The sequence below is a fragment of the Vombatus ursinus genome, unplaced genomic scaffold (assembly GCF_900497805.2).
Source record: "Vombatus ursinus unplaced genomic scaffold, bare-nosed wombat genome assembly UNPS02015255.1, whole genome shotgun sequence".
Lineage (NCBI taxonomy): Eukaryota > Metazoa > Chordata > Mammalia > Diprotodontia > Vombatidae > Vombatus > Vombatus ursinus.
The window spans coordinates 23,054,478-23,068,007 of record NW_020955033.1 but is presented as its reverse complement, the minus strand read 5'-3'; the positions used below and the strand labels follow the sequence as shown (position 1 = coordinate 23,068,007).

The following is a 13,530-nucleotide window of genomic DNA, read 5'->3' as shown; positions in this document are numbered from 1 at the left end:
GTGCGCAGCTCCTCTTGCTTTATTCGTCTCCCTCCCTATTCGAACACACTTTCAGGAAAAGAGCTCATAAACTTATTTTTGTTCATGTGCACATAACTGATGAGACTTGGGATAGTACACCTCTCAGGGATATTTTGTATCATGGTGGGACAAAGCTACTGTTTACCTTAAACATTAATTGTATAACTTTAGGAATCATTGAGGGGGAAGGAAAATTATTTTGAGGGAACTAGCCGAAGAATGGCATTCTGTGATCTCTAAGAATCTCAGTCAGCTACTGTTCCTACTTATTGAGTAGAAATTCTATGGTTTTCAGTCACAAAAATAGACCACTATGAGAAATGACATGATAGCAGCCGTGGGAGTTTATAAATTGATGTGGAAAAGAACCACCACCATTAGGACTTTTTCTGGAATGGACATTTTTATAATGAAAACTCAAGCTTGAAAAATAAGTACACAGCCAGACACCCTTTGTTGGTAGACCACTTTGTTGTTCCAGGCATTATGGGAAGTCATAAAGAAATACATCATGTTTGCTGCCATCTAGGAGTTTACGGTCTGAGAGATGTCAGAAACATACATACGTAGGCAAAGATTCACAATAGAAACTGCTTTCTCTAAAGTGATTAATAATCTCCGCATATTCTCCAGGATCAAATACAAAATCTTCTGGCATTCAAAACCCTTTATAACTTTGTCCTCTCCTACCTTTCCAGTCTTCTTTTACCTCACACCCTGACATATACTCTTCTATCCAGTGACCCAGGCCTCTTTGCTGTTCCTTGAATAAGACATTCCATTTCTGGGCTCTAAGTATTTTGTCTGGCTGTTCTGCATGCCTAGAATGTATTCCCTCCTCATCTCTGCCTCCCGGTTTCCCTGGTGTCCTTCAAGTCCCAGCTAAAATCCATCTTCTACAGGAAGCCCTTCCCAACCCCTCTTAATTCCAGTGCTTTCCCTCTGTTGAGTATTTGTCATTTATCTTGTACACAGCTTATTTATACGCATTTGTTTACTTGTCTCTCCTATGTGAGCTCCTTCAGGGCAGACACTGCCTTCTAGCTCTTTTCATATCCCTAGAGATTAGCATAGTGTCTGGTGTCTTATAGTAAGCACTTAATAATTATTAATTGACTGACTAGAAACCTATAAACATACAGCTATTCAAAGATGCACAGAAATGTACAAAGAACTAAGTATTTGAAATGCTGGGAAAGAGGAAGAGGAGGGTCAGTATAGAAGTGCTTAAACAGCCAGATGAAGGTTGTCTAGAAAAGTTTCAAAGAGTAGGTAATCTCAAAGAGAATTCTTAGAGAGTCTGATGGAATTTTTTTTGCGCAAAAAAGAGTAAAGAGGTGTTCTAGGCAGCATAGAAAGATGGTTTAAGAGGAGGGGCATAACTGAAAGAGTACTTGGGGCCATTCAAGGGAAGCAGTGGTAGACTTGATGAGCTATACTCCTTAATGACTTATAAGTTCAGACCCTTTGATTCCTACTGAGATTGGAGGCAGAGAACCTGAGTTCACATTCCAGCTTTCCCTACTTTCTTCCTATATAAACTTGGGCAACTCACTTAATCTATTTGGAACTCAGTTTCCATATCTATAAACCAAGAGGGTGGAGCTATGTGGCTTTCAAAATCCCTTGCCTGTCTAAATCCTACAAAAATGGCAAACGGGATAGAATAGAGATGGGATTCAGTGAGGAGTGTCCACTCCTAGCTAGAGTGAGCAGTCCCTGATGTGGCACAAGCTAAAGAATAAGAAAATGTGAACATTTGGTAAGAGGACACAGATGGAGGTAGAGAGTCTCAAAATGGTGGATCAGGAGTCTTAATTTGAGGTGAAATTGGAGAGAGAAAGATTCCAGGAGAAAACAGTTACGTAATCAGAATGACATTTGAGGAGCTAGACTGACCCAATGATCCTTGCTGGGTTGTGTGAGAGAAGCTAGAGGCAAGGGAGGCTGAGATGGAGGTCGTAAGAGAAGTAAATGAGAGCAGCATGTGATCTATGGTTTTGGTAAAGGAGAGAAAGGGACAGACTCGTAAAGAATGACAATAAAGATAATTTTCCAAGTTTACCTTTTTCAGAAACAAAACCAAAACATAAAAATTAAATTGTAGACTGTAAAACTATAAAATAATGTCATCTCTGTTTGTTCTGACTTCTGAATTCCTAAAAATTTTGATTTCAGATTGTATCAATCAGGAACCCAAAGATGGAGGCCCTGAAGAATGTGATGGTGAGAAAAGAAATACTGTGCCTTATGTTGGGCCAGTCACTTAACCTCTCTAGGCATTATTTTTCTCAACTATAAAATGGGAAGGTTAGTCTTAGTGCTTCTTAAACTGTGGGTCGTGAAAAATTTGGCAACAGTAAAAGGTTTCTGAACACACAACAACAAAAAATTAATTCAAAATCAAACGTGTAATGAATCCAAGGTGTTTCTGGCAGCGCTTTGTGCTGCATGTGCCCTCAGGCCACGCAATGTCAAGGAACCCTGCTTAAAGGCAAAGAAGAGTGGGAGTGAAAAAAGTTTAAGAAGCCCTGGATTAGACAACTTCTGAAGTACCAGCTGTAAATCTGTGATTCTCTTGTTCTATGGTCCTACATGTTCCAGTTTTTGGTGTATTCATGTATTAGCTTTGCTATAGGTGTGTTGCTAGGAGAATACTAACAGGAGCCCCCTCCATTCAAAATGATCAAAAGGTGGGAGAGCCACCTTTCCTGTTAGAAATGCCTACTCCGTTATCTTCCTGGGCTAGGAACCCATGTTCCTCACAAAGAAATCCAGGCATGTGGCTTTGCCTCTAACACAGAAAATATGAAATGGGCTGAACACCTGTGCATGTCCTTTCCATTCCTGTGATTCTTAGCACCCCGACCTCACCCAGAATCATTGTTTTCCTTTGCTCATGATCTTTGTATAGACTGTGATAGCTGTGTGACGACTCTCCTGAAGGACCTGGGAACAATGAGTGATGAGCTTCGACTGATCAAATCTCAGCTCCAGAGTACCACTGCAAGTGCTGCCACTCTGGAGCAAATGAAGCACTTGGAAACCCAAACCAAAGACTTGAGGGTAAGAACTTTTAAATAATGGGAGAGAGCTTTGAAAGAAACTGGCTTTAGTTTAGGTAAGGCATATCCCTCTCACTCCAGGGTTCCAAGTGCAGTTTTATTTTTAGAAAGTACTAATAGAAACACAGCTCACTATTTTGAATTTTAACTGCTAATCTTTCATTCATTCATTCAGTCAGTCAATGTCAGTCAGTCAGCCAACATTTATCAAGCATCTACTGTATGCAGAACCTTGAGAGTGACACAAAGTTAGTCTGATGTTTAAAGAACTTTAATTACCAGAGGGAGCTGTCTTTTATGCAAATATTCCTAAAGTTTAAAGTAATTTCAATACCTTACAAGAGAAAACAAGGCTCTAAATTAACAAGTCTTCATTAAAGGTATCTTCTTCATCAAGCATTCTGAAGTTCAAATGTACGACTGTTTTTCTTACGTGGTCATCAGAAAGTCATCTAATACGTCTGGACCTAACATCAGTGGGCCATCCACAAAAATGATAACAATTGTTCTATTAGGAAGATTGTAGAACACAGGAACTTCTTTTTGCAAGATTGATATTTTGTATGTTTTGCATGATTGCATATATATAACCTATATCAAATTGCTTACCATCTCAGGAAGGACTACAGGGGAGGGAGGAGGGAGAGAAGTTGGAACCTAAAATTTTAAAAAATGAATGTTAAAAATTATTTTTATATTAATTGGGCAAAAGTACATATGCTTATCTATCTTAAAAAAAGATTGATATTTTGAAACTCCCAGGAAACCTGCCACTTTGGGTACATATATAATGATGTAAAGTACCTAGAAGTCACAACACTAGACATTCTAAGGGGAACATAAAATACTTTGGGTGTATCATGCATTAAAAAAAGAAGAGTTAGGACTGGGAAGGAACTTGGGAATAGTTGCTAATTCAATTTGTTTCACTGTGGGGAATCTGTATAACTTTAATTCCTAAAGAGCCATGGTTCTCCACAAAACTTGACACCTCTGAAATGTAATTATATATCCAAGACAAGATAGATGTCTTTAGAGGGAGGTTCTCTCGGAGAAGGGCCCATTTCTGACATTCCCAGGATCATTTAGGACTATAGGTGTTTCGCCTTGATTTTTCATGGGAAGGTGGTCAAAGGGAGGCCTTACAGAAACAAATCAAGGCATCTTCCTGGTATGTGAGTGGCCCTGGATTCTTGATGTCTGTGCCAGTAGACTATGAGCTCTGGCAAAGCTGTGCCAGCTGGAAAAACTTTGAGTTCAGGCCTGATAGTGAGGAGCATATTCCTGCCATTCGAGGACCAGACTGGATCAATTTAGAGAGGTTCGTCATCATTAGAGATTTGGTCATCAGGTGTGGATTGTAGTCAGGAAGTCCTGAGGTCAAATCCTGTCTCAGGTTCTTCCCAGCCATGTGATCCTGGGCAAGACAATTAATTTGTGCCTGCCTCACCATCTGTAAAATGGGAATAATAATAGCTCCTACCATATAGGGTTGTTGTGGGGATCAAATGTGATAACCTAGATAAAGCCCTTTATAAAACCTTCAAGTGGTATTCATTATATGTTAGTTATTATAGCTAATATTAGGACTTGTTTTTGTCCACAGTAGCATGTAAGAGCTATCTACTGAGGTGTGGAATGTGTTTTGTATCCACATCTTTGGAGGGATTACCCCACACCGTATCATATCACTTGACTTATCACAATATTATTTATAAATCTTTTTTTTCTCCATTTACCTGAAAAGAGAAAAGAAAGGAATAGGTAGTATGGTGTAGCTTTTTCATTTGGGAAGAAAGTAAACATATTGACTTTGGGAAGGTTATATTAGCTCTTTTTAACAAGAAATGTTATCCTTTTTAGTATTTTTTTTGACAGCTTGAATAGTGACAAATCAAATACCCTCCTATACTCTGTGAAATGACCTTCTACTACATGGACTGGCACCTTAGAGGTATAAACCAGCGTGGTGTTGTGGAGAGAGCTAGGGAGTGGAAGTCAGGAGACCCAAATTCTTGACTGGTCTGTATTAGTAACTGTGTCATTGGTCAAATCACTTAACTTCTCAGATCACTCATTTTCCTAATCTGTAAAATAAAAGGGTTTGGCTATATCAGGGCTGTGCTGGAGCCAGCTCAAACCAACTCACCAGCTTGTTAAATTTGTAGTACAAATAGTTATATCCCAGAAATCAATAACTGCTGTAAGTCAGGTCTTGATTTATTGTTTTATTGATTGCCTGGACTTTATAAAGTGATGGAGAAAAGGCTGATAATGCAGACTAAACTTTAAAATGTGTCATGCACACACTTCTCCCCTCAAAGAGCTAGTTATTAATCATTTACTAGGACACCACTGGACTAGATTGTCTTTAAGGCCCCTTCTAGCTCTGACATTTTATAATTCAAATAGTATCAGCAATAAGGGAATCATTAGCTCCTCTCTTAATAGCATGTTTAAGTTGAAAGAATTTCAGCAATTTAGATGGGACCTAGAAATTCCCACTTGAGTGGGGAATCATCTCCTTCTCATCCAGGTTAGCCATCTCTTTGAACAACTCAAGCCTCAATAGATCTTTACCTCTCCTTTTTCCCCCCCACCTACCTTATTTTAGAACCAGATCCAAGTTGATATTGAGAACATGGCTTCAATATCTAAATACTTTACAAGAATCACATACATTCTCCTGCTCAGTGGGTGGAAAAGGCAAGGGAGGGAGAGAATTTGGAACTCAAATGTTTTTTAAAGTTGAAAATAAATAAATAATAATATTTTTAAAAAGAATCCTACCCTTCTCCTCAGTGAGTAGGGGAGGGGATATAGGGAGAGAATTTGGAGCTCAAAAAATTTTTAAAATTAATAATAAACAATTTTTTAAAAAAAAAGAAGAATCATAGTAATTCTGTAAAATAATTGCTGGTGGTCTTAAGTGAATTTACAGCAACAATAGGTTCTGACTTCTGGTCTTACAGGGAGGTTTAACTTTGCTTTATTCTCAGAATCATTTGCTCAACTACCAGTCTGCCATTTCAAGTCGTGGATCAAAAGTAGACGCCCTGGAAAAAGACCTGAACAGTCTGAATCAGGACTTTGAGACCCTGCAAGAAAAGGTAACATATACAGGCAATTTGTAGAGTAATTACTTGGTTTTAAATTTGGAGTGCTTCACAATCCAGCCCCTTCCTAATTTTCCAGTCTTCTCTTGAGTTACTCCCTTTCACCCACACAAAGTGCAGCCAAACAAGCTTATATCCTGCTCCATGAAAGGAAGAGGGCTCAATTCCCACCTCAGTGCCTTTGCATTGGCTATCTCCAGTGCCTCAAATGCTCTCCCTCTTTACTACCACCTCCTTAGAATTCCTGGTTCCCTTCCTGACTGAGTTCTAATGCCACTTTCTTTTTTTTTTAATTTGTAATGGAAATAAATGCTATTTTTTTGGGGGGGGGGGGTGAGGTAATTGAGGTTAAGTGACTTGCCCAGAGTCACACAGCTAGTTAGTGTTATGTGTCTGAGGTTGGATTTGAACTCAGGGGCTCCTGACTCCAGGGCCAATGCTCTACCCACTGCGGCACCTAGCTGCCACTTTCTTCAAGAGGCTCTTCTTAGTCAAACTTCCAGCTGCTAGTGCCTTCCTCCCTGAAACTACCCTGCATTTACTCTGTGTAAATCTTATATTTATCTCTTTATGTACTTATTGTCTCCTTTATTAGAATTTAAACTCCTTTAATCAGTGCTTAATAAATGCTTTTTGACTGATTGATTAAATAGCTTAGAGCGTTTACCACCAACCAACTTAATTGCCCCTAATAGTTTGAATTTCTATACAGGTGCAAATAAATTCAAGGAAAGCCCAGACATTATATAACAGTGTTGCTCAGACGAACCAAAATGCAAAACAGCTGGACACCAAGATACAAAATGTCATCAGAGATGTTCACGGTAACGGTGCCTTCTTACTTTCCTCAGATGTTTTGTTTTATATGACTATTTTGAGTTTTGACATAGTTTTATGTTTAGGTCCAACATTTTGGATACCCCTCAATGCTAGTGCCTTCCCTATGTTTATCTCCAATTTGTCCTTTCTATAGTGTGTTTGCATGTAGTTGTCTGCATGTTGTCTTCCCCATTAGATTGGGCAGGGACTGTCTTTTGCCTTTCATTATATCCTCAGTACTTAACATAGTGCCTGGCACTTACTAGGTAGTAATTCATTGACTAATTGACTAACAATTCTACCAATTTAAACATAAAAATCTCTCCCCAAAATAAAGAAATTCAAACTTCCCCTTTCTGAATTCCCAACTTGCCAAGTTTAATGAAATATATAATCTTTCAGTTCTCCTGAAACAGATCTCTGGGACAGATGGTGATGGAAACACCTTGCCCTCGGGTGACTTTTCCAGGAAGCTGGCCGAAGCTAACCGTATGATGAAGGAGATGAGAAATCGCGACTTCAGTCAGCAACTGAGAAAGGCAGAAGCTGAAAAAAGAGAGGCACAACTCCGTAAGTTTTTCCTGCATTATGTATCCCTTGCCATTTGGTTTTGACAATAAAAGCCAGGAGTTGTGTTTAGTCCTAGTTTATGAGTAGAATGCCTGGATTTTTCACTAACATGTTACTCCTGTATATTCAGATTAATTCATTGTTGATGAAGAGGAGCATTCTAAAAGTAGAGTAAGAATAGTTTCAAACCAATCTATCAACATTTACTGTCTGCTATGCTTGAGGCATTGTGCTAAGTGCTGGGGTTGAGAAAAGAGGCAAAAGATACTTCTTGCCCTCAAGGACCTTACAGTCTAATGGGGGAGACAACATGCAAACAAAATATATACAAACAAGCTAAATGAAGGATATATAGGAAATAATAAACAGAAGGAAGGCCCTAGAATTAAGAGGGGTTAGGGAAGGCTTCCAGTAAAAGAGGGGATTTTAGTTGGTACTTAAAGGAAGCCAAGGAGGTCAGTAGTCAGAGCAAAGGAGGAAGGGTGTTCCAGGTATGAAGGACAGCCAGAGAAAATGCCTGGAGCTGAGAGATGGAGTGTCTTGTTCCTGTAACAGCCAGGAGGTCATTGTCACTAGATCAAAGAGTATGGCTTGGGGAGTAGAGCGTAAGAAACCTGGAGAGGTAAGAAGTGGCTGGGTTATAAAGAGCTTTGAATGCCAATCAAAGCATTTTGTATTTGATGCTGGAAGCAATAGGAAGTCATTTTCCCTGTATTGAAACTATGATAAAAGGCCTCAAACATAACTAAAAAAAAATAAAAAGAATAAAAAGATTTTTAAAGCACTTACTGACAGTCTAGTTCTCCCACATCAAAAGTTAGCAATTGACACCTTTTCTCTTTTAGCCACATTTTTCACTCCTTCCTTCTTCTAACCTATCCAGGCAGCTGGGTAGCATTATGAATAGAGTCATGCACTGAGAGTCAGAAAGACCTGAGTTCATAATCTGCTTTTGTCACTTACTAACTGTTTCAACCTTGGGGAGGGGTGTCTTCTATCTTCTCTCAGCTTTGGTTTTCTCATCTGTAAAATGGAGATAATAATATCACTTACCTTATAGGATTGTTATGAGGATCAAATCAGATGATCAATGTAAAGTGCTTTGAAACCCTTAAAGCGATATGCAAATTCTTGCTTTATTATTATCATTATTGTTATTATTATTAACCTATTCCATTTTCCTCTTCTGCCCTCTTGTCAAGTCATCCCTCCTCATCATTCAGGTGGTTAGTCATTTTTCCTACAATGCTGATTCTAATATTCTTATAATTAATAAAAAAAGGCATATTATAATGAATAATTAGAATTGAGTAATTCTAATTTTTAGTGCATCTTGATTCAATATTATGGCAAACATTTACCCAATCAGTCCCCTTCATGCCACAGTATTTATTGTCCCAGAGAATCATGTTTGTTATCAGTATATTTAGAAGTAGAATAGTGTAATAATAGTAGCTCTTTTTTTCTAAGTTCAGATTTTATAATGGTAGATATACTCCTAGCATTACAGTTCAAATTTTATTTTAGTTTTGGCTTTTAATTTCAAGGAATATATTACATTTTAGCAATAGGTTTGATTTTTGCATTTGTTAGTTATATTCTTGTATGCATAAAAAGTAATACATAAATTGTGGCAGCTAGGTGGTACAGTGGATACAATGCAAGGCTTAGAGTCAGGAAGACTCATCTATCTAAATTCAAATCTGGCCTCAGAAACTTACTAGTTATGTGACCCTGGGCTTAACCTTTTTTGCCTCAGTTTCCTCATCTGCCAAATGAACTGGAGAAGGAAATGGCAAACCACTCCAGTATCTTTGCCAAGAAAACTTTAAATGGGATTGCAAAGAGTCATACATGACTGAAACAAATGAACAACACAAAAACAAAAATATGTAAATAAAAGTCGGATATGTCATGAAAGCTGCTTAACTGTCCTTTTAGATTTTGTTTTTCAGATGTTAGATGTTGTGTTTTCCAGTCTCTAAAATGGAAATGGAAAATGGAAAACATGGGCTGTTAGATACTATCAGCTTGCCTTCCCTCTATGACACATATCATCTTTTCAAAATGTCATCCTACAGTGCTGAATCGTGTTCAGAGTAGCCTGAAAAACCACCAGGCAGAGAACCAGGAACTTGTGAAAAATATACGAGATTCTCTAAATGAATATGAAGCCAAAATCAATGACCTCCGCAAAGCTCTGCAAGAAGCAACCCTCCAAACAAAGCTAGCCAATGGTCTCAACCAAGCTAATGGTCGAGCCCTGGAAGACATTAAGGTAATTTCACAGTTGAATATTACCTTTTTTCTTCTATTTATTGAAAGGATAGAGGAAGCCAAGATCTCTGCTATTCTCAACCTGGAACAACAAAGTAAGATGTCTGTGTGAATATGTATTTGCCTGCATTATGTCCCTAGCCTCCAATCATATACAAGCAAAAATGAGACACTGAGTATATTTTTGGTAAAAAAAAATGATAATAAAAATAAGCAAGATTATAGTTCCTACTTTTTAGCCTCAAGAAGAAATTTTAATCCATGAATCATGCACAACTGAAAGCAAGGAAAATAATTTCACACCCACTCCCACCTGATAGAGTACAAGGAGTCCTGTAGTGAATAATGCATTATACTGGGTGAGGAATTCATCCAGTGTACTTACTTCAAAGACCTTATTCCATTTGAAGAGAATTAACTTTGTGAATCATCATATCATTATCATCATCATAAGAAATGATCTCCCCACCTCTATGTCTCGCTATCATCCAAACAACTGCCACAGTAATCTTAATACACAGTTCCTACCATATCACCTCCTTTAAAAAACAGACAAACAAACAACCTGTCAGTAGGTTCCCCCTTGCCTAGAGAATAAAACAAACCCTCCTTAGCCTGGCATTTAAGGCTTTCTGCAATCAGGCTTCAACCAACCTTTCCAGCCTTACATGACCTTTCTCCATGACCTTCTAGTGAATCTCAAAGGGTAGCTGTTGCCCGATCTCATCCTGCGCATTCCTGCATTTGTACATCTGCACGGGCCCATCTCCACTTTCCAAGGCTTCTCTAGATGAAGAAAGCCTTCCCAGACTCCTTTGCTTTTTCTTATAGAAGCCATTGTTGGTGCCACAAGAAGCATAGTCCGGTTTAGCTAGGTTTGTGTCCTTTGGCCCCCTCACTACTCTGCTCACCCTCTTCTGGAGATACTGCAGGAGGTCAATGTCCTTAAAACGTGATACCTGAAACTGAAGATAATGCTCTAGATGTGGTATAACAAGGGCAAAGGACAGAGGGACTAGCACTTTTCTCATTCTAGGCTGTTGTTATTTTTTTTTTGGCATCCGTGTCACTCTGTTTATTCATGTGTTGAGCTTAAAGTCTACTAAAATCCCCAAATATTTTCCATAGAAACTCTTACCTTTCTTTGTATCCCCTTACTTAGCACAGTGCCTAGCACACATCGGTGCTTATAATGATTGACTGACTGAAAGCCTCATGTAGAGGATAGTGCCTGAGCTGAGTTTGGAAAGAAACAGGGATTCTAAGAGATGGAGCTGAGAAGAGAGTGAGCACATTCCAGAAATGAGGGACAGCCGGTGGAAAGTACAGAGACAGGAGGTGATGTGTCATGCATTAGACGGTTTGCTTGGCTGCGTCACAGAGCAGGAAGGAGAATAATGTAAACAAGGCAGATAAGAGTTGAGTAAGGTTGCCTTCTGGACCTCACCCTTTACTAACCTCCCATCCATCCTGAGCACCTCTTCCATTTCTGCTTTGTTCTTCCTCTTGCTACCAGGGTTGTTTATAAAGCCCCTTTTGAGAGATAAAGAACAAAAAGAGAAAGGACCTGTATGTACAAAAATATTTATAATAGCCATTTTCTGGGGGCAAAGAATTAGAAATTGAGGGGTTGCCCATCAATTGAGGAATGGCTGAACAAGTTGTGGTATGTAATTGTGATGGAATACTATTGTGCTATGGGAAATGATGAGCAGGCGGACTTCAGAAAAACCTGGAAAGAGCTGACGCAAAGTGAAATGTACTGTGTACAAAGTAACAGCAATAATGTAAGATGGTCAGCTATGAATGATTTAGCTATTCTCAGCAATACAATGATGTGAGACAACTCTAAAGGACTTATAATGAAAAATCCCCAGAAAAAGAACTGATGGTATCTGAATACAGATTGAAGCATATCTTTTTTGCTTTCTTTATTTTTCTTGAGTTTTTTTTATGTTTTCTTTCACAACATGACTATTATGGAAAAAGATAAATAAAATTCTTTTTTGGAAAAGTTAAAAAAATAAAGCCCCTTTTACTTTATAAGATTCATACTGTTTTTATATTCATTCCAACTTACCTGCTCTTGCTTCTCTCTTCTCGAATATCCATTAAAAATCCAAATTGATTCATGAGATCCCTTTGAATCCATATCAGTCTCTTTAGACAACTCTTTATTTTTTCTCATCATAATTATATTTATGTCCTCATAATTTCTCCTTCTTGAGAATTTTCCATCCCACTTAGGCTAACTTTCCCTATAGAACATTAGCCCTCTGAACCCTCTCTGAATGTGCTCTTTCTAAATGTTTTGAGATCTTCCCTAACAAAATCTAGCATATATAATAAACTACACTTAACTTTCTCTCATCCTCTGTCATCAATTCTAAGAATGATTACTTCCTCTCAAAGTTTCCAAAATTTCTAATTCAGCAATTATCTCCTCTTTGTTGGTCAGAATCTAGTCCAGAATAGGACATTTTGTTGAAAAATGGAATTATCATTGAGGGAATTCAAGCTATTTAGCTTTTTTGAGAGAAGGAACTCTAGCAGATGATTAAATGGTTCAAGTCTTCCGTTGCTACTATATCTTGCCTGATGTATGATCAGTTTCCCAAATTCCTTGTGTAATTCCTCCTTAAATTTAAGAATTCTGTAGACTCTCCCATGACAACATGGTCTCTATTTCTTTCTCCACTGGTCCCCATCCAAATGAATTTCTTCTCCAGTCCTGATTACTTGATTTTTTTTTCATGTGAGTATATAAATGTGAAAGGATATTCCCAAGGACCCGTACAGGCATTTCAGAGTAGTATATAATTTTCCAGATCTTTGTTTAAGTCAACACATTGGAGAAAACTATTTAAGAAATTAAAAGATGGTTGAAACTATAAATTCATTTACTGAACTCATTAAATATTTCCTGTTGTCTTCTCATTGTTGCTTCTTGTACGGCTAATACACCTAGCCACTAAAGTTTACATCTCTTCACTCTCCTCAGAGACGAATTAATGAAATGAGCTCCCTACAAAGTGAATTCACTAAGTATCTCACCACTGCTGAATCATCTTTGTCACAGACCAACAGTGTTCTCCAATTGATGAAGAAAAGCCAAGAGGTGGAGTAAATATTGATGATTTTTGAAAGTGAAAGCATTTTAATTATATCATGAAAAAAATGTGCTAGAGTTGATTTATTTTTTTCAAGTGTTTAGAGAAAACTTTATCACAGATAAATAGACCTATTCTGTTCCTTTGATTTGCCATTCTATCTCCAGCTTCTGTGCCTTTGAATAGGCTGGTCTGATTGCCTGGAAAGTATGCCCTTCTCACCTCTACTTCTTTCAGACTCAGCCCAGGTTCTCCCTCCTCAGTGAAGCCTTTTGTGAACCCTGTAGTTGTTAATACTTTCTCCCTTCCTTAAATAATATTCTATTTATTTAGTTGTGTAAATGTAAACTCTTTCAGGCAGGGTCTTTTGGGTATTTCATTGTGTTTTTGTATCCACGGGACTTTTCACCCAGGACCTGATTAATAGATGTATGTTTAAAATGACACTGAAAAAAAAAAAAAGAATTATTTTATTGGTAGGAGTTCGGGGTTGGTACAGTGATTCCTGTACCAATGGTTAATAGAAATTTGCCTTGGTGACAGCCTTGTACA

The 13,530-nt window shown here is 38.1% G+C and overlaps 1 protein-coding gene across 2 annotated transcripts in view; it reads left to right on the top strand.

The window, feature by feature from the left end:
* LOC114031802 (laminin subunit alpha-3-like) overlaps positions 1–13,530 on the top strand; it is a 325,671-nt gene that overhangs the window by 271,345 nt on the left and 40,796 nt on the right. For both annotated transcript variants that reach the window (XM_027846940.1, XM_027846941.1), the window contains 7 exons: positions 2,200–2,247; positions 2,936–3,087; positions 6,086–6,196; positions 6,915–7,026; positions 7,424–7,591; positions 9,673–9,869; positions 12,870–12,986. In XM_027846940.1, coding sequence (XP_027702741.1) covers positions 2,200–2,247; positions 2,936–3,087; positions 6,086–6,196; positions 6,915–7,026; positions 7,424–7,591; positions 9,673–9,869; positions 12,870–12,986 — 905 coding nt within the window. The remainder of the gene's footprint in view (positions 1–2,199; positions 2,248–2,935; positions 3,088–6,085; positions 6,197–6,914; positions 7,027–7,423; positions 7,592–9,672; positions 9,870–12,869; positions 12,987–13,530) is intronic.